This window comes from Octopus sinensis, linkage group LG8, assembly GCF_006345805.1.
Source record: "Octopus sinensis linkage group LG8, ASM634580v1, whole genome shotgun sequence".
Lineage (NCBI taxonomy): Eukaryota > Metazoa > Mollusca > Cephalopoda > Octopoda > Octopodidae > Octopus > Octopus sinensis.
Window position 1 is genome coordinate 63462769 of NC_043004.1, and position 22865 is coordinate 63485633.

A 22865-nucleotide genomic window follows, 5' to 3' on the forward strand; every position below is an offset into this window, starting at 1 on the left:
AGGCCTGCAACATCAATATTAGCAATTGGGAAGTAGTTACCAGCAACCGTGGGGATTGGCGACGTACCGTAAAAGAGGGAACACAAAGCAGTGACAGAGAGAGAGAGGGAAAATGGAAAGACAAGAAAAGACGTCAACAAGAAACTGACATTACAACCAGCCAGGTTCCATGTTGATAAAAATTTAAAGCAGTTTTACGATGATCTCGCACAGTTATTGGGAAAAGTACCAATTTCTGACATGCTGGGCATATTGGGAGATTTCAATGCTAAGAGTTGGAAAGGGCTATGTTTCATGGCCTGTTTTTGATCGATATGTGATTAGAATATGTAATATAAATGAAGTTGCTCTTTTGACGTTTTGTACTGAGAATAATCTGGTTGTCACCAACACTCTGTTTAAACAGAGTCATAAAATAGGGTGCGTAGACGCAATATGTATTAAGAAAATTGATGTCAATGGTTAGAACTTTAAAACTTATGGTCTCCGTTTTCATTAACGTAATTAAACTTTAGTCGCTACAAAGATGTATGTAAATTTGTTTTTTCTTATCTTAATTTTCGTTTTCGATTTTATTAAGGGATTTTATAAACATCGCTTTTCTTCAACTATTACAAGAATTCTATGGAATGATACCAACTATTGGAATGTACTTAGCGGATTCAATTTCTAACCTGGGAATTGCACCCAATTATGTAAGTTCATTTAGTTTTCATTTATCTTCACTTTATCAGATACCAATAAGAGTGGGTGGATAAGAAGTTTGCTTCACAATCATACGGTTCCGGGTACTAGTTGACTGCATGACAAATTGAGCAAGCTGCTTTCTATCATAACACTGATAAAGGAAATAAGTTGCATAGACGTTTGCGCACCCCAGTATATGAGTGAATACACGTGTGTATGTGTGTGTGAAGGAATATGAAAGATATATATTAAGTGTAGAACAAGAGTTATTGTAGGAGTCGGCATCGAAGTTAATTGGTGCATGTCCAAACAATTCAGAACTCAATCCGGACTCCTGCTATCTACATTTTCGAAACTGGATCTTGAGGAAAATCGAAATATCACTGTTCTAATAGTTCTAAGCATCTCATCGGTTCTAGGTTTTAGGGAAAGTAAAATGCAATCCAAATAATGAGAACGAATTTAGCACAACATCATTTTCACTTATAATTGTTCCAGTATCACTCACTTTCAACTCTCGCACGTAAACAATTTCATGTGAGAATTTTCTTAATTTATGAGGTTGACTACATTTGAGATGTATTTATTAGACTTACATAGAAAATCCCCCTCACAATGTGCGGCAGTTAAGTATCTAACGTTGCTTATATATGAGAAAACAATTAGTAAATAAACTCGCAAAATTTAAAATTCATATTATTATTTATGAAATGATTAGATTTTGAACCCACAAATCTAAATGATTGTTACACCATTCTGTTAATCAAACAGTCGACAATTTCCTTAAGTTGCTATCTAAGTGAATAATAGTAAAGAAGATGTGACATTGAACACGAGCATGTTTATTATTGGTGTAATAATCCTCCTGGAAGTGAAGGGGACCCGTTGCGAAAATTAATCTTCTACCAATGTGGATTTGCTCATCGACACAATTCATAAAATCCCTAACTTTATTCAAATCTGCTTATATTTGTTAGGTATTTTGGCACAAGTCCAGCAATTTCAGGGGAGGGATTAAGTCGACTACATCGATACCAGTCTTCAACTCGAATTCATTTGATCGAACCCGAAAGGCTGGAGGGCGCGCAGACACAATTGATGGGCCTCATAGCCCAGAGAAAGGACGTCTAGAGAGAGAGAGAGGGGGAGAGAGAGGGAGAGAGAGAGGGGAGAGAGGGAGAGAGAGAGGGGGAGAGAGAGAGAGAGAGAGAGACGGAGTGATCTTTCGTACCAGCAACTTTCAAGTGCCAGGAACATTGGTGTTTCTGCAAATGATTATTGAAATATATAAAATCATTAGGGATAGCTTCCCTGAAGACGTACGCGCCTCTAATGTAAAACCACTGGAATCCCAACAGCTCATGAAAATTGAGCTACTTTATTAGTTTCTGTGTACGCTCTAAGTAGGGCGTGGCAACCACATTACTTCAGACATATCAAGGCTTTCCTTAGGACGTCTCACTTTTTACTTCTAGGTGGCGATTGGAACGCCATCTTAAATATGCACCTGAATAGTGCGAGAATAGCCTAAAGGAGGGGCAAAATCTTCACACATTTGCTCAGTTGCTCAGTATGGAATGCGCTTGATGGTTGTCGCAATGTTGAGACCTTTGTTTAGAACTGCCTCTTCAAATTTTTCCAGATCTCGTCTCTATATGTTAATCATTGCTTTCACAAGTGGGTGACGAAATTCGGTTTTCCTCGGTCGTCCAATGTAAATAATGTAAATTATGTACAGAATTCTTCATCTCCAAAATATAGAACAGTATCATTACTCCATATTTTCAAATTATTTTCACTTTACGTAATTTGCTGTTAAAATCGAATGAGTGTCTATTTTGAGGTAGAAAAATCTTGTATTTTAGGAATTTGAAATGCACGTGGGTGTTTGTTTGTATTACATCATTTTTGTTATATTATTTATGTTTTAGACTCAATCAAACAGTAACTTGTCATCGATTCCGGCACAAAAGAAGACTTGTTTAGATATAGCATACCTGGCAAGTGACGTGCTTGGATGGTTGTATAGTAAAAAGTATTTCGATAAACAGGTGCAAGAACAGGTAATTATATTCCTCATATACGAAACACGGTAAGCGACATCTAGCTGGGAATTTGCAGAATTATTGGAGGTTTGGATAGACGGACTTGCCTTATTAATTCTGATTCTCTGCAAACTTTGTCTTTTGCTAAAGCAATTAGGGGCGACAGAGTGCTCGACATATTAGAAAAGCACATTGCAATATCTGTTCCGGATCGTTATACGCTGACATGAATACCTACATCGGAATTGCTATCAATTTGTGTTGACCGAAGTAAGCAGACTTGCACATGCTGTGATAGCTATCAGAGATTCGAATGCATGGGCAAATCTGTCTTCCTCGAAAACTGTCTCTCCCATGACAGATACATGCTCAATACCGAACGGCAGAAGCGCTACATAAATAGTATCTAATATCTAAATTCGGCTTTAAACTATTGAAATATTTTATATCATCAATTTTACGTATTCTTAAAAATAATTTCAAAATATTAATGTGATTGCATTTTAAATTATCATATACCTATGAATTACGGGTCAAATTTATCGAAAATCAAATATAATTGTTTATGACCATTTTCTGAAAATAAAATTAACTCTCATCTTTCCAAATGCTAGAAATATTATGCATAGAAATTTAAATATTAGTTTAAATTAGAAATAGAAAAAATGATAAATTAAATAACAATTTAAATTTGAAATGTAAAAAAAAAATAAATATAATCAGTTTAGCTTAGAGAAAGAATAGCATTTAAATTATTTTAAAAATTAGAAATAGAACAAAATTAAACATTAGTTTAAATTACAAATAAAAAATAAATAAATATTACTTTGACAGTCATTGTTTTTATGAAGCTACAATATCAAAATGCAACATTTATATTGCTTATCTGTTTATCGAAATCTTATTCTTCATGCAAAATATATACACATTAAATATGAACAACAATAGAAAAATTAGAATGTTATTGAAATATCTTCGAAATTCATATTTATTTCAGAAAGTAAATATTTTTTAAGATGGCTTTCATTGAAAATGTTCATCTTTAGGTTGCTTTTATTGAGAAAAAAAGCATGTTTAAAACAATTTTATTTTGAAGCTGCTTTTCTCAAAAGATTTACTTCATATTCTTGAAACGTGTGATACCTATCTACATATCTATTTATCTATAACGGTCTATAACTTGAGGCAAGCCCAACTATTTCAACACCAGTACTCAGCAAGTACTCATTGCATCGACTCTGAAAAGATGGGCTGCAAAGTCGAACTTGGAGGCGTTTCAACTCAGAACGTAGAGACGGACGAAATAACGTCAAACATTTTGCTCGGCGCGCTAACAATTACGCCAGCTTACCGACTTATATTTCATATATTAATGATTGTGTTATGTTTTAAAAATTTGTTCACATTAATTTGATGGTTTACGCAATACAACTGGTTGAGTAAAATCGTTTTATTGTGTAATAAGAATATTTATTGACTTCTAACTTTCGGCCGCGAAGCAATCATCGGACAGTGACATTTAATTTCATCTTGGCTTTATATAGTTCCTCAAAGTAAATCCTTTTCAGAGTAATCGGAGTTCTGTTGATTGATGGTTAGGTTCCATGGTAGGTTGTGGTGACAAATGTTACGGAACTTTTTTTGCTTAAATTTGTATAAGCGCTATCGGTATCACTCATGTAGCCCTTTTTGAAGTATGTATGTCTCCTATAAGACATATGGCTATAGAAAAAAACGTTGATAGGTTGTTGGTTACGAGAACTGTAACTCGATTTGATTATTATTGGATTTGATCATTTATTAATATGATCTTTATTTTTGCATGAATGTTGAATATCTATTGGGTATGTTAGCTTTTACGTGAATGATTTTTAATGGTTGAAATAGAATGAATGTGAGAAGGTCTAGTCAGTTGTCACAATGGTGAATGCGTTTTCCCCTTTTTATATTGAGATGTAGATTATCACTGAAATTTGCGAAATCCTATCTAGAAGATGATACACAGGAACAGTTCTACATGAAGTAATATTCTATAAAAGTAACACTTAGTTAAATATAGTCAATAAAAATTCTCTGATACAACTTGCTACCACAATTTATTTATCACTCAACAGAACCCAGGCTACCCAGGAAAATGTTAACTTGAAAGAAACTACATAAACCCAAGATAAAATTATTTGTACCATAGCCCATTAATGGGTCAGCAGTCAGAAATTTGAAAGTTACTTTCAATAATATTCTTGCTAAAAAGCGATATGTATATATATTAGTATTAAATCAAATTTCACAGTATAAATATATAAAATATGAATTACAGGTATAACCACTATTATGCAACTGAAATAGTGATAGACATAAACCAATACATAAATAACAAATAGTATAAACATAATTAATATAATATATAATATATATATATGTATTTTTTTTTCCAAAGTATAAAAAGAATAATTATGATATAAGTTAAACCACTACGTCCGTTTCATGGCTATAATATTAATTCGAATTACAATTAAGTTTAAAATCAAATGAAATAAATTCGAACAAAAATTAATGTCAATCTTCAGGTTAATGATAATAGTTAAATAAATTAGCAAATAGAGGTAAACAATATTTTTTAAGAAATAAATAAAATAATAATTTTTCTTATAAAAGAAATCCATTATCTAAATTAGGATTATTTCATACAACCCATTTATTATGTTAAATATTTATTTTTAAGGTAAAAAATAGATAGAAATATGTATTTATCTCTGAAGATATAATATGGCTTTAAAAAACATAATAAACTCTCGAATATCCTTAACACATTTATAGTCCAATATTTAATCACCAAATTATTTAACAAAATAATCACTATTCATAGTTTTAGATTTAAGTTCACATCTAATAATTATAAAATATTTAAAAATAAGTATCTAAATTATAATCAACAAATGTTTTAACTAAAATCTAAAATTTATTCTATCAATAAATGTATAGGCATGTAATGCAAAATAAATAAATTCATTAGTTCATTATTACTTACATAAATATTATAAATATCAATATAATATATTTATGAAATTTCTTCCATGTTGGTCGTTGGATGATGGTAGAGTATGGGGGACTGTTTTTTGTCGTCATATTGTCTGAAATCTTCATTTAGCCGCTCCGCAATGCTCTTAGATGTCTCCACGATGTATGTCATGCTATGTTCATGTTTTTACAAGCACCTTCCCTGCATCATATGCTGTGAAGTACATTTCTAGTTCTACAGTTAATGCCAGGGCTAATCCTGAAGTACCACCTTGAAGAACAACATAGTAAAGTTTAACAAAGCACTATACATACAATTTCAAAGTGCACCCACCGGTGTCGGATTGGCTGGAGATGTGGCCGGCCTCTTCATGACCTGGTGGGACAGAAACCTAAGCACTCCTTAACAGAACAATCCCCAACGCTTCTACTCTACAGTAGATATGTAGATGACATTACTATCATAGTTAAGACCGACTCTAGTAATGGTAATTTAGAAACTGAGAGTAACGTAATGGGGAATATCCAACAAGTAGCTAACTCCATTCATCAAGGTATCAAGGTAACTATTGATTACCCTACTAGGCACCCCTACAATAGACTCCTCGTCCTTCATACTGAACTTTGGTTAGAGACTATAAACAATAGAGTGCAGCTCCTCCACTCCTACTACATGAAGCCCATAGCCACGAAATATGTTGTTAACAAGAACTCACCTTTGTCACACAACATGACAATTAACATACTGATAGCAGACTTAGGATAATGAACAACGTGCCCCCACTATGCAAACCCTATGAGACGAAAGAAAAACAAAAAAGAAAGAAATACAGAACTTCATACATCGCATGTAATTCTCTGGATATTATCTGAAAGACAAGGTTCGAATATACGGGGGTTCTAGAAAGAAATTAGATAATAATATATATAATGATACCAGTGGTACCTGCCCTAGCTGTAGAAACAAAGAGTGGAATAGAATACAAAGAACGTGTGACAAAGCCAGCAGGGATAACAGGTGGTATAACACCGGCAAATATCATGGAGTGATGTTTGTAGAGGCCACAGCCCATGGAGAACTAGCCCGTAGATATAGCAAATCTCTGAAAGAGACCAAACTCAAAATTAAGATTGCTGAAATGCCAGGGAACTCCATCAAATCACTGGTATGTAGGACTGCCCATTTGAGAATACCGCATGCACCCATAAATAGTGCATGGTATGTAGGATTAGCCCTGGCATTAACTGTAGATCTAGAAATGTACTTCACAGCATAAAGTGTATTGAAAGTGCTTGTAAAGGCATGAACGTAACATGACATACATAGGGGAGACATCTAGGAGAATTGCAGAACGACTAAATGAACATTCCAGACAATAGAAAGACAACAAACAGTCCTCCTTACTCTACCAATATGCCAAGAACCAACATGGATGTAACCTGGGTCAACTTGACATCCGCATCTTATCCAAGCACCCAAAGGACCCAACACTCAGATAAATACAGGAGAACGTCCTCGTAAATGAAACTTCTCCAATACTAAATAAAAAATATACATAGTAGACATCATGCCCCCATACCCACAGTTTATACAGGTAGATTAGAATAGTTAGTGGGCTGTTATTTAGGTAGATGTATATGTGTCTGTAGGTGTATGCACATATGTACATGTATATGCACATATATGTAAGCATATGGATAAACATACAGACGGATAGGTACATAGGTTATATGAACAGAGACGCAGACATACACAGATGAAGACCGAAACACATAACCATATATACACAAACACTTTACTTCACACAACGATATATATGGAGATACATATATATATATACGAGTAAATATATATATATATATATATATATATATATATATATATATATATATATATATATATATATATATATATATATCTTTTGTACCTTTAATATATTCAGGCAAAGGATATAGCGAAATATCTCGAGAGATCTCTGGAAAAGATTTTATCAGAAAGGAAGTGGTTAACCCAAGAATCTCGAGAGAATGCCAAGAATATAATTAAGGTAAGAATTATGAAATGTAATTTTATCAGTCCTTCGCTGTTATGTTTATCGACGAAGCAGTTTAAAAGGGGAAGACTATAAAGAATAAAGAATTAATGTACGGAAGGAATAGTGAGAGTGCGAAACAGAAAGTGGTAAAATAATGCCTGCATATATGTCTGTGCGTGAGTATGTGCTCGGGTTTGTATACGTATGTGTGTGCATGCGTCCGTATGGGTGTGTGTATGTGTATACATAAGAATATATATATATATATATATATATATATATATATATATATATATATATATATATATATATATATATATATATATATATATATTATTATTATTATTAATATTAGGAAATCAATATCAAAACTTTTCAGAAAGATATACACGCGTGAAAATTGATGGTTGCATTAAAGATATATAAATATATAAATATAAATATGTATAAAAATATATGTAAATATGTATAAGTATAAATATATAATGTATATGACAGTTTAAAATTTTGAATTGATTATTTAAGGCATTTTACGAGCGTTTCGCAGAGGAGTTGTCCCTATCATGAAATCCTATATTGATAAGCATTACTGAATATATTTAACTAAAGATTTAAATATATATATATAGATCTTTAGTTAAATATATTCAATAATGCATATCAATATAGGATTTCGTTATTACATCAATGAAATCATATATTGATATGTATTATTGAATATATTTAACTAGAGATTTATATATATATCTATATCTATATCTATATCTATATATATATATTCAATAATGCTTATCAATATAGGAATTCATGATAGGGACAACTCTTCTGCGAAACGATCGTAAGATGCTTTAAATAATATATATATATATAATTTTACATACGTATATATGTGTGTATATACATAGGTATATATATATATATATAAATATAAGTTTAACAATTAAGGATAATCTCTTAATAAGGGATCTTAACAAGAAATTATCGGGCAGCTAGCGTGAAAACCTCATAAAAGAAAAGAATTCGAAAATAATTTTTTTCTTTTGAACAAATTAATTATATCTATATTGTATAGAGGGCATTATTACACATAAATGCCTCACACTAAGAGGGACAAAGTCATTACTACCAAAATTATACTAATCATACCCAAATGCAGTTTTTCAAAGCAAGACATTTAAAAAAATGAATTTAGTTCTGTATCACCGTGATTTCACATTCAACTGACGTCTAATGATCATCAGCAGAACTGATTCTGAACACATCATAAATTAACTACCAACCTTACGCTACGTAAGGTTGGTAGTTTATTTATGATGTGTTCAGAATCAGTTCTGCTGAGGATCATAAGACGTAAAGTTGAATGTGAAATCACGGTGATACAGAACTAAATTCATTTTTTTAAATGTCTTGCTTTGAAAAACTGCATTTGGGTATGATTAGTATAATTTTGGTAGTAATGACTTTGTCCCTCTTAGTGTGAGGCATTTATGTGTAATAATGCCCTCTATACAATATATATATAAATATATATATATATATGCTATCATTTCTAAATCATTCATAGAGAGTGAGAGAGAGATTCATTAAGTTGGTGCACCTCGTTAATTTGGAATAATATGCACACACAACAATTGCTTGCAAATATCATCCTTGGTTTATACCCACCGGCAGAGTGAAATTCATGTAGTCCTTGCAGAAAATTAGATTCAGTAGAGTATATTCACACATGCACACTTTATTAAATATACAGTCCATAATAAACTTCCGAATAAACGACGTGTACGTTCTCAGAAGTCAATAACATATGAATATATAAAAAAATGAAGGATAGGTGTCAATCCATTATGGCCGTTTCAAACAACTACTTAAATTGACTAATGAATTCATCAAATCAGTTCGAAAGAAACTGTTTTCTATCAAACGTATACTTTAGAAGGAAGCATATTCCAAATAACTCAAAATAGTTGAAAATTTTAAAAGCTCCCGCAGCCAACATTCTGCTGCTATTTCAGCTGACGAAATTTTTTTTTGTGTGTTTGAGGTTAGTAATGTATTATTACGAAGGGAAGGAATAAGCCACATCCAGGGATTATCCCCACTTCCAACAATAAAGGAAGCCATGACTACGTTTGTCTGTGAGATCTATAAAGGTTATTTCCATTATCTACCTCTAAATTGAAATGAAATGTTTGGTGGTGAGCTCCAGTCTACTATGTTATCAAGGTCATTTAAGATGGACCCAGTTCACAAGTTATTGTGAAGCGAAGTAGAGGGAAATTATAAAATTTATAAAAATAGACCAAACAAGGAAGAAATTCCCTCCAACTCTTACTAATTACCGCAATAATAAGAGAGAAAATTAATAAACGATAAAGGGATGAAAGATATGGTGGCAAAAACTTAAATCATAACGCAGGGAAGCATTGAAAGCGGGTAGAGACCTACTATAACATAGCTGAGCTTTAACATTATAGCGATAAGAAAAAATATATATAAGGTAACAAATAAAGAAAGGTATATTATATAAAAAGATTATGACAAAAGTTTCTGAAAGAGATATCAGTGACATTAAGAATAAAAATAGACGGAAAAATAAATATAAAAATATCAAAATAATGTGTGTTTTGTTTGTTAGATCATAACTAAAGATTACGAAGAGGTAACGATAAGAAATATTAAATATGTATTAGGTATAATGTAAATAAAGGGAAACAAACTTTTCAAGAGGAAATGTTTTCAGATATAGCAATCTTAAAATTGTTTAATGGATTGACTCCTGTCCTTCATTTGTTATTCATTTATGTTATATATGCTTACATACATACACACACACATATACATACATACATACATACATACTTACATACTTACATACATACATACATACATACATACACACACACACATATATGTAACAACACACACACACACACACATATATGTATATATATATATATATATACATATATCAATGGGAATTTGCGTGTGAGTGCGTATAATCCGTATGCATTCGAAAACAAAGTTGACGATTTTGAGGCATAAGGTATCAAAATATTCAGTAATCTTTCGTTTACCAAATAAACTGTTTTGATTCAGATATCTACTTTATCTCAACAATCAGCTATAGTCGTTTGAAAGACAACGAACTGGTTTCACTAGAAAGTGAAAAGAAGTTCACACTTTCTATTGGAACCAAAATGACAGTATTGTATTACACGAACTGGTTTCGCTAGTTACGTCTGCTATTTCAGTACAATTCTACGCATGTATGAAACTTTGAGAAGTTTCAGTTTTTTTGAAAGCGAGTAGCTGATGGGTGGGTGAGATGTTGGAAGGGGTGGTCAGTGTTTCTTTAAGAATTATTAAAGTTTAGAAAAAATATATTTTCCAGATTCGTAATCTCTGCATTTTGCTACATGGATAAAAAGAGTGAAATTCGAAAAACGTTACAAATTAAGAATTCGCGGTGGAGATGGTGGGAAATAAAGTGAAATCAGTGCAAAATCGTAACGACATCCTTTTATACAATCAAACAATACACAGTTTGTGACCCTTCTTAAGAACAGAAAAAACTTTTATGCAGACCCTTGCAAATTGTATCCTCCTCACTTTACTTTTCAACAAACAGTTATCTCAATTACGCCAGTAATCCAGTTCCCTATACATAGTTGAGTGCCTGGGCATCTCAATTTAGTCTTGCACAAAGCTTCTAAAACGAGGCATTATACGGTAATTATGCTCGTTAGAGAGGAACAAATAATACAACGTCACCGTGGATCATAACACACGGGCAACGCCGGGAATTATTGCTTGTGTATCTACGTGTGTGTGTGTGTGTGCGTGAGTGAGTGTGTGCATGTGTGTGCTTGTGCGTTTATGTTCGTACGCATGTATCTATCTCTATCTATTTTAATAATGGAATATATTCAGAATTTCGATATATGTTATTTATCCAAATAGTTGAGTGCCTGTGCATCTCAATTTAGTCTTGCACAAAGCTTCTAAAACGAGGCATTATACGGTAATATATTAATACACATGGAAAAGGTAATCGTTGGGAATGTAAAATATATGAGAAATGTATTATACAGTTTGAAAATAGAAGTGCTTTTGGAAATATGTAGATTTGGAGAGTTTTCACTATGTGTACATACATAAACACATGTACGTACTGAACACATATATATTTATCATTTTCTACTACAGCAGAAAACATTGAAAGAAGGTATACGTTAATGCCTTTTCAGAGAAGAAAGACCATTGCAGAGAGGAAGCAAGAGAATGTTAAGTCTAGATGGAAAATAACAAGTATAAAGAAATGGAGCGATATGCTCATAATATTTTCCACGTGTTAGTCGCCGTAAAGTCTCTATATAAACATCATTATCGATTAACATCCGCTTTTCATGCTGGCATGGGTAGCATGATTTGGCTGAGGACTAGCAAGCCAGGAGGCTGCACCAGGCTCCAATCTTATCTGGCCAGGTTTCTACAGCTGCATGCCCAAACACTGAGAGTGTAGCGGGTGCTTTTTACGTTCCAGTCAGGCGGCACTGACAATGACCATCCTCGATTGGTGCTTTTTTATGTGCCACCGGAACGGATGCCAGTCAGGTGACACTGGCAACGATCACGCAACACATGACCATACCAGCACAGTCATCTCTCTAGCACACCACCTCTGATGCCCTCAGGGCGCTTCACTCTGTCGTGTATGCACACTAACATTACACATCCAGCAGAGCATACTAGCTTCATTTCTTTCACCCCTACGCATGTCCCCAGTAGTCATATCCCATGTGTCACTGCAGTGTAGCATGGCTGTCTGCACACATGCGTCATACAGCCTAAATTTCACACTGAGTGAGAGGCACTTTGTTACCAACAGAGGTAGGAGCTCTCTGAATTTGCACAAGCTATTCTTATTCTAGCAGCTACGCTCTCAGAGCATCCACCCCCGCTACTCCTCGGTCATCTAGGTAACGGAAGCCACTAATTACTTCTATCCCCCCTCCCCACTGACTTGTGACGGAAACTGTGTTTTGCACATTTTCAGTTAGTCTTCCTTTGATATTACTTGCACATCTTATGTGTCCATAGCTTGCACTGGTTACATCTTATGGAATTTCTCCCTACACCTTTTCTATAGATCGAGCATGCCATCTACCTGAAGGGGTTTATGATTTGTCTGCCTTCCTACTTAGTAAGACATTGGTTTTTGTTAAATTGACTTTAAGGCCCTTTGATTCTAGACCTTGCTTCCACACCTGAAGTTTCTCCTCTGGTCGGCGGCCCAGCTTAGTGAAACAGTTCTCCTCATAAGATGGAGGTGAAGTGTCACGGAAAAGCGCTATATATGCATAATATGCATGAATAGTAAACAGAAGATTGTGAAATATATAGGTAGCCCTATAGAGACTCATATTCATAAACACTGTAGAATATATTATATACGCGCACGAATTATGAAGTGTAATGTGTTGCTTGTCTATGCGTGCATCACTTTGTTAATACATGTGTTTATGTGAGTGCGCGCGCGTGTGTGTGTACGTCTGTATGTGTATATATTTCACAGTGTTTATTCGTATATTGCTTTTTCTCCCGTAATATTTGGAGCATGTCATTATTCTTCAGAAACTGAGTAAGAAAGTCCATGTAGGTTCCCAACATTCACATCAGGCGGAAGCTAAATTGATTAAAAGATATGAAAATGTAAGCCAATTTTTATTGTATTGCATTCGTCATTTGTTTCACATATATAAATATGAACCGAATAGTTTATGCATAAATTAATCTATAAGACATTCTTTTTTACCTTTGGTTTGAATTTCAGGTTTACATGTTATCATCTGTACATAAATTCGGTGGTAATCAATTCAACGCAGTCACTATATATTATTTATTTATTAATATAAATTTCTCCTTGTATATTATGTATTTGAAAGAAAATGTAAAATGTAAGCATCATTTAATTGAATAATCTTGATGATAAGAATAATTTCACTTTCATGACAAATTAAATAACAACTGAATTTGTTAAACAGGCTCTCTTGCTTCACTGTATAAAGTTATAGAGCTAAGCATAAATTATATTCTTTATATTTCAGCTAAAACTCTCAGACAATTTTCTCGAAAATGCGTTTGCTTTAAAGAAGAGACGTACACAATTAATAACTTCGGACATGTTGAAGAATGATATGTGAGTTATTTAAAGAATTTTGCATTTTGACATTATATATAAATTATTATTATTATTATTATTATTATTATTATTATTATTATTATTATTATTATTAGTATCATTATTATTATCATTATCATTATTATTACTATTATTATTATTATTATTATTATTATTATTAGTAGTAGTAGTAGTAGTAGTAGTAGTAGTAGTAGTAGTAGTACTATTATTATTATTATTATTATTATTATTATTATTAATATTATTATTGTAAAGGCGGCGAGTTGGCAGAATCGTTAGCACGCTGGGCGAAATGTTCAACGGCACTTCGTCTACCGTTAGGTTTAGAGTTCGAATTCCTCAGAGGTCGACCTTTCCTTTCAACCTTTTTGGGGTCGATAACATTTGTACCAGTTATGTACTGGGATTGATGTAATCTCTTTCCCAAACTTTGAAACCTTGTACTTCTAGTTGAAAACATTATTGTATCAAAACTAACAGCTTATTTTCTTGGGTATGATGGAAAGTGTCACTTGTATTACTGTTTATGTTTCAAGACCCCCGTGAATAATTCTTCCATTTTCAAGCAATGCTGGTTTTTGTTGGTACCCTGCCTTCACACTTGCTCCGGTTTTTTTTCAGCCATGCTGATAGTTGAGTGTTGATACTTCCAAGCGTAACAATTACTTATGGTATCACGTCTACTCCCTTCATTACTACAAACTTCGTATTTCACACTTGAAATTGTCATGGTTGTTTACTTTTTCTTCTTCTTTCAAATTGATTGTGTTGTCAGCGGGGCATGCTATGTCTATCAATATACATGTTCTTTCATTTTTGTTTATCACAACAATGTCTGTTTCCCGATGTCTCGTCTGGTGATCGCACTGGAGCATTGCATCCTACAGGGTTTTGCAATCCACATTTTCCTGATAGCACGTCTTTGCTTTCTCTAGGCCGTGATTTCCATAGAGCTCCCAATCAATCATTCTTGCCTCATTGTCGTGATGTCTTTTGCATTGTGCCAATTTCGGGCGTTCGCTAACTATGAGCATTACTGTTTCACCATAATTAAATATTGAGATTGATTTTCTCGTGCTACCGCTCTCTTTTTCTCTCTACCTTTGTTCCTCTATGGCCCTGTCTGTTTCTATATCATGTGGCTTTGCAGTATTGAGAAGGATGTTGAAGACCACACAGAAGCCCTTTCCTTCTAGATATGAATGATAGTTAACCTACGAGAGATCACCAAGCCTTTCTCGTTTAGCCTGGTGCAAAACTCGCCACCAATTACCACTAAACATGGCGGATATGAAGAGACCAATGCACTGCGTATAGGAAACGTTAGAAAGATTGCTTGATAAAGGCTAATCTAGCTACATGCACCAACAAAATCAGAAACAACAACGCATACAGTTCAAGTCATATTATTGGTCCTTAACACTTGTTCCTGAGCTGCATGTATGAGTGTTACTGTCTCTTTCTTCAGGTCATTCCTCCTCATCCATAGCCACCAGGCCTCTGTATCTGTCTTGGCGTTCTCATCTCTTGCAATCTGACCGTACATTATGTTTTCCTCCCATACTTTTTCTTTTTGTATTTGTTCGTTTCGTGTTTAAATGTTTCTTTCATTACAACATTTTCAATGTTGATGACGCCGGCCCCCATCTGTGTTTCAACAGTGGTTCCGTTTTCCTCTGCTTCGATACAGTACCTGGCAACTGATCAGACCGCTCCCACTCTTCCTTCTGGACAAGTATAGCCTATTGGGGCCACTCTTAGGGTAGAAGGCTCCGTGTACTGTCAACATATTTCTGGTCTTGGTATTTATTTTCTTCATTTCTCTCTTTCCCAGTTCATAATTCCCGTTCCATACCGAAGTGATGCTATCACCCATGTATTAACTGCTTGAATTTTATTCCATCCTGTCAATTTTGAGCTCAGCACCAACCTCATTCTTCGGAAATACTCCACCCTTGTTGCTCTTACATTTCTTTTTCAATTATCTCGTTGACCTTTAGTACGCCAAGGTATTTGTATCCTGCCATTTCGATTTGCATAAGCAATACTCTATTCGGTAATTTTATCCCTGTTAAGGACTGTATCCTGCCCCTTTTCAGGTAGATTATTCTGCGCTTCTTGAGTCCGGATTCAATTGTAACATCAGCACTAAAACAGTGGACCGTGATCACTAAGGAACCCACTTGTGCCTCATCTTTGCCATAAAATTTCAATCATCAATGAAGATGAGGTTGTTGATTGTTTGGGATTTTTCCTTTAGTTGTTACCCTAGTTTCATTTTCCTGAGTACCAATGTCAGAGGTATCATGTAGAGAACGAAAAGCAACGATGATTGGCTGTTACCCTGGAAAATCCATCTTCTGATACCCAGGGTTCCCAAGCTTTCTCCATAAGATGCCAGTTCAGTTCCCTATCCCATCATACTTCTCTTCAGGAATTCCGTTACATTCCTCGCAATTACAAACATATGTAAGAACTCAACGATACACGAATATGGAATCATATTATTTATGACAGTCAATCGAGGTCACGCCTAGATTTGTACATATTATTATTATTATTATTATTATTATTATTATTATTATTATTATTATTACGTTTACTTTTAATCTGCATGTTTGTTACAGTCACTTGCTGAGACACACCCAACATCCTAGGATGAATGCAAGATTATAAATATTAATATTATTAGTATTGCGTGGGAGAACATGCCATCAAAGTGACACTGGTGTAAAATATACGGCGCCCAGTATACCATTATCACTATCCGTGGTAATCTCATATCAAAATAAACTGTGCATGACCTTGCATGTGGGCCCAGTTAGAATTTTTTCAGGTGGAGTAGACCATTCCGCTCAAAAGTTCCCCGAATAAGGGTTGTTTAATGATGTAGAACGAAACACCCACGTTTCCAAAGGTGAATTATTCAAACCCCAAATAATTCCTCTCAACACATGGCTGTGATGGTCCCCCACAACTTCTGCTCGTGGTTAGAGATGCATAATTCGTCAGTGACTAAGGACTTGGGCTATTGGTTAAGTTCATACAACTGGCAAGAACATCTGTGGTATAGAGTCGGTTATTAGCTGAAGCCCTTTTACATAAGATACATCAATGTACATAACACTTTCAATCAGTTAAGATGAGGAGCCATGAAGGCTCTGGTACTGCCTCTAAGGCACATCTTCTTCTTCTTTCTTCTTCTTCTTCTTCTTCTTCTTCTTCTTCTTCTTCTTCTTCTTCTTCTTCTTCTTCTTCTTCTTCTTCTTCTTCTTCTTCTTCTTCTTCTTCTTCTTCTTCTTCTTCTTCTTCTTCTTCTTCTTCTTCTTCTCCTTATTATTATTATTATTATTATTATTATTATTATTATTATTATTATTATTATTATTATTATTATTATTATTTGGTAGATTGAGGCAAATATCTACTGCATCCCCTGCTACACTTTTGTGTTGCTGGTGTGCGTGCAGCTTTGAGTGTGCTTTTTCTGCTGCTGGGAGTGTGCGAATTGTTCCCGGTATTGTATTTTGTTAGTTCTTTTTCCTTGAGGTGGGTGCTCTCTTTTGTTGTGTTACTGCTTGTATTGTATGTTGATTACATAATAGGTTTTTTCTGATTCGCTGGTGGAAGTTTATTTCATTAAGTAAATGTTTTATATTGTGTGTCTTGTATTTCTGGGTTGTTTTGTTAAGGTTATATTATTGGATTGATAGTGTCTTGCGTTGGATGTCGGCTGTCCCTAGCAGGTCTATATTTTGGACAATGTGCAGGTTTGAGGATCCAGGTATAGCTTCTACATTTTTGTTCATATGGATTTTTGTCATGCCCAGTGCCCCACATTTTGAATACTTCAATTTCGAGGTTTTTGTACTTCGACAATTTCACTACTTCTTTTTTGACAATATTTTGATCAGAAGATGCTACAATGTCTCTCAGGAAGCAGATAGCTTTTCCCATTCCTTGAATATTATGTATGGACGAATAGCTTTTCTTCCTTTGTCGGTTGGCACCGACATATCCCAAATGATTGTGGCCTGATGGTTGTCTTGTATCTTGTTTGGCTCATGCCTATATCCCCTGTTGTCAGTATTTATGTTGTAATGTTGGCATATTGTTCAGTGGATATACCTGTTTACTTTGTCGTGTCTGTATACATATTCAGACTTGGCAAGGACTGGGTAGCCCGAGATGATGTGGTCAACTGTCTATCTGTGTCGGTTACATATTCTACATTTGGTGATGAGGCCTGTTTCCATTATTTTTTTTTATAATTGCTTCTAGTCAGACATTGGCCTTGTGCAGCGATAAGCAGTCCTTCCGTTCCGGGTTTTAATCCAGAGCTTTTGAACCATTGTTGGTTTTTATTTAGGCGCATTTCCTCTCAGTCAAGCCTTGCAGAGTACTGGACATGAAGCAAATTTCCTCTCCATTTCTTCTTCTCTATCTTTTGGAATTCAATTTTTATGTTGCTTTTTGTCTTTCTGACCATTTCTGCTATGCTGTCATCTGAGGTCACTGTGTCAGTGTAGTTTGCTCCTGTTTTGTGTTTTGTCGTCTCCTTGCGTATAGAGAAAGCCGTTGTTTTTCTCCTCTTGATTTACTATTTGTAGTAGTCTTCCCCATCTCTTTACTTCTAAATACATTGCTAGTGAAACTTTTCTTATTTCATAGTAGTTTTTTATCTGTTTTAGGCCAGGGCTTTCTTCTAGACGGGATAGATATATTGTACCTGCTTCTGCGTTGGAGTGGTGACTTCGGTACGCTGTTAGTATTTGGGTAGGGGGTTCTATGTCGGTTTCCCAAATCTCTTATATTCCAGTTTATTAAGCGTGTTTATCCCTATTATCTTGTTTTTAGCATTAAGTTCATTTAAATGGCAAAGAAACAAGAAGAAGAGAGCGACTGTTATTGTTAAAAATTAGAGACCGCCCCTTGTTCATTAAAACGAATATGAAACTACATTCCGTGTGCCATTTACAAGTTGAAGATATAAAATGAAATGAAATTCATAGCTAGAAAACGCTGAAAAATTCAAAATGAGCAATTGTCTTGGCTGTGCCGTATGTACAATGGAGTGGCTCATGCTATTGCCCATATAACGAATGCCCTACACTTGCTCAAAACATCTCCAAGTTGTTGCGACACGACCAGGTAGTGAAAGAAATGCGACGGAAACTGTGCGAAAAATGGGGTCTAGAGAGAGGCAATACGTAGTATGAGAACAAACCGTAGAAAGCAATGTGATCGGAGACGAGAAAAACACATTTTGCATTTGTGAGTTCCTGATAAATTTGCATACATATATATATTTTTCTATAGGTTCGAGAAATTCTTGTTTAGCAGCGTCACTTTTCAGAATCTGTGCAGCAACGGGCAGCTATATCAACTTGATTGTAAAAGTAAAAGGACACCATTCTCAAGCATTTAGCATTGACTGTTCGTACGTGCTGTCTCTCGGGTAATTGCTACGGGTGCTGCTAGACGCTTCGCGAGGCATCCACTTGAACAAGGACTCGGATGATTCATATCAGCTTCTGTGGACAACATCTCCGCAATAATGTCGTGTGTCTATCAAATTGAGTTAATCGGCACTAACCTAATGGAGTACGAAACAATGAGAGGAGCAAAGATTAAACAAGAGGAATCGGTGGACCTCCAGTTGGCACTTGATGAGGCAGGTGTATGCAGGCTGAAAGTGCCATGGGTTACTGGACTGAATAATATATTAAGTTGCTGGGGGTCTTGTTTGGACAGGAACTCCAGGAATATAAGTATCGTAAGTGAGACGTGAAGAGAAACGTGGCCAGTCATGCGAAAAGTAACTGTTCATGAAATGTGGTTAATGCCTATATCACATCCTTCATCTTCCACCGTGTGATCGGCATCCCTTGCTTTACTTCGTTGTTGACCAAGCTGGATCGCTAACTCTTCTGCTTTCTATGGAAGGGATGGATGCCGGTTATCAGACTGGCCATTGGCTACTGAGATTCTGTGACCGTTAGTTTCCATTAAGGTTCAAGAACGGTAGATACCTCCTGTCAAGGAGTGTATACTGCAGTTTTTATAGTGTTATGTCGCGTGTGTTTGTATCGTATAGCGTTGTACCAATAACTTTGCTTTGATTAGAACAGACATTCGCTATCAGAGACAATAGTTAATTTATATTCAATGACAATTTTTTCGACAGAGATCTGCAACTGCGATGGTAGCGAGAATAGTCCCCACCACCACCACCATTTCCGAATCAAGTAATGGCTGATTACTTGAATGCAAAATACACTAGAGAAATGGAAACTCTTTCTCCATATACTTATAAGAAATTTCGAAAATACACCTCTAAGTTTGCTTCGTTTTGTGGAATGAATGCATATAGGAACTATAAAGAAAAAGGAATATCTTCTCAATGGAGTTGATGAGTAAATTCAACTCACCACAGAATATAAAATGAGCAAGAATGTCAACAACTAAATAAGGGCGGAGAAAGCAGGACTCCAATCCTACGTACTCCTAACAATATATTCCCTTCAATTCATACTATCCTGGATATACCAGGATGATTGATTCTCGTAAACTAGCCTAAATAATGTGTACAAATTATTGGATACATAACCCGTGACATAAGATTCCAAGAACTATTTGTTACTCTTCTTGACTGGAAGTACCCACCATTCTTAATTGATAAAGGAAATAAACAAATTTATAAAAGTGATAAGTATTACAGGTTGTGTTAACAGTTTTACCGAAAGAGCCATAAAAAAAAAACAGCCAACGTCTTGCAACGAATTTATGAAAATTAATTTTAGTCTCAAATAACCGAAACTTCAAAACGGTGTCCATATTCACCATTTCTTTTATATTTTATTCACTTTCATGCTTTGAGAATAACTAATTCTATTTAATCGTATATTTTAAGGAACCAGGTCTCAGACATGGATATACAAGCTGTCTATTATGTGGTAGATAATTCAATTCGTAAGTTAATGAATATTTTATTAAATTTTAAACAAATTATAAAGCTTTTATTCACTATAATTTATATGATTAGCAATGTTTGTTTTTATACATTCTGCAAATAGAACGAACCTTGTAATTTTAGGTGCACATATACTCTCAAAGGAACATGAAATGTTTTCATAGTCTAACATTTCCAACAACTAAAAAGCTCATTTTTCATAGAACGTATTGTCTTCGCACTCCTGCGTAAGAACTAAAGGCCAGAAGAGTAGCAACTATATTGCATTAATTCTTGGATCTATGTTCAAATTCCACCTAGGATTCACTTTGTCTTTCATCCTTTCGGGGTCGATAACATAAGTGCTACTTAAACATTGTGGTCGATATAATAGAATTAGCCCTTTCTTTAAATTCGAGGCCTTCTGCTAAACTGAAATCAATGTAGGAAGCATGCATGTTTTATTTCAATAGCTGCCAATTGTCTTTCATTTTGCTATAAAGAAATGAGAGGCGTTACTTTTCAAGATTGATTAGTTGCTTCGTAAAGCCGAGATCAGCAAGTTGGGACTTTACCAACAATTCACCTGTAAGAGAGATTGCAAGGGAAATAACTGAGTAGAAAGGTGTTGCTCTAAGAAATCATAACTAGGAGGACTCAGATCATTGATTTCACAGTAATGGAGACCCCAATATGCGACGGAGAGTATGTACAATATCCCTTCATACTCATATGAACAATGTTCAAATAAAAGATTCGACTACATATGCCTTTGGGTATAATAGAAAAACACCTTTGGAAAGCCGGATATATAACGTAATCCAAACTTTTGTACTAGAGGTAATTTCAGCTATGTGAAAAATAACCGTAATCTAAGCACAGCCCATATATAATGATTATACAGATGACGATAATTGATTGAGTGCGTGAGTGAATGTGTGATCGAGTGACCGATTGACTGACAGATTTATTTGTTGATTGATTGATAGTTTTATTGATCGAGTGCTTTCTTTGACGGACATCTTCAATAGTTGAAATAGTTACACATTAAATTAGCAAATATAGCCTATGAAATTGAATATGTGACTTGAGGTGACAGCTGAATTACATGTAAAATCCATGTGATAGGCATCTCGAAAGAGCTTTAAATCAAATTTCGTTAAGAAGGTTTTACAATTCATACGAAAGCATCGGAAGGACCAGGCATACAAAAATCAATGGAAAATAAAACATAAACGCTCACTTACAAACACACACGCAATATAGTATTGTACAATGGTTTATCATTTTCTACCTATTACATTTTGAAGATATTCTTTTCTACTCTAGGCCCGAAATTTTTGGGGAGAGGGCAAGTCGATTAGATCGAACCCAGTACACTCCTGGTACCTAACTTATCGCCCCCGAAAGGGATGAGAGGCAAAGTCGACCTTGGCGGAATTTGAACGCAGAACATAAAGGCAGATGAAATGCCGCTAAGCATTTCAGCCGGTGTGCTAAAGTTTCTTCCAGCTCGCCGCCTTAACATTTTCAAGATATTAATTTGATACATTTGAACTTCTGCAGATATCCCCATCGCTATGCTGCAGCCACCAGTATTCTATAAAGGAGCGCCTATGTGAGTATCATATTCATTTCTCTCTTATCATCGCCATTATGCATCTGTTGGAAATGCTCATCAACATGAGCAACGGCAGCAATAGTATGATTACATTTATGGATATTATTTCATTTCTTGTATATAATTCTTACTCAAAATCTGCTATCACACATATCATTGGTACTTCTGTACGTACATTTCTTATATTCGTTCATTTTCACATATCTTCATTTATATTCTATCTCCCAGTCACAGTTATGAAATTATAAAATTCTAACTCCAGACTCAGTCTTCCTGCAAAGTAATATTTATAGGAAAGAATCAG

At 34.7% G+C, this 22865-nt stretch overlaps 1 protein-coding gene across 2 annotated transcripts in view; it reads left to right on the forward strand.

Annotated features, from left to right (window-relative positions):
- Positions 1 to 586: 586 nt before the first annotated feature.
- The window catches only part of LOC115214756 (neprilysin-2-like), a 214764-nt gene continuing 192485 nt past the window's right edge, over positions 587 to 22865 (forward strand). For both annotated transcript variants that reach the window (XM_036505432.1, XM_029783780.2), the window contains exons 1-7: positions 587 to 695; positions 2619 to 2750; positions 7694 to 7798; positions 13421 to 13498; positions 13894 to 13985; positions 20902 to 20960; positions 22507 to 22558. In XM_036505432.1, the coding sequence (XP_036361325.1) occupies positions 630 to 695; positions 2619 to 2750; positions 7694 to 7798; positions 13421 to 13498; positions 13894 to 13985; positions 20902 to 20960; positions 22507 to 22558 (584 nt within the window). In that variant the 5' untranslated portion in view covers positions 587 to 629. The remainder of the gene's footprint in view (positions 696 to 2618; positions 2751 to 7693; positions 7799 to 13420; positions 13499 to 13893; positions 13986 to 20901; positions 20961 to 22506; positions 22559 to 22865) is intronic.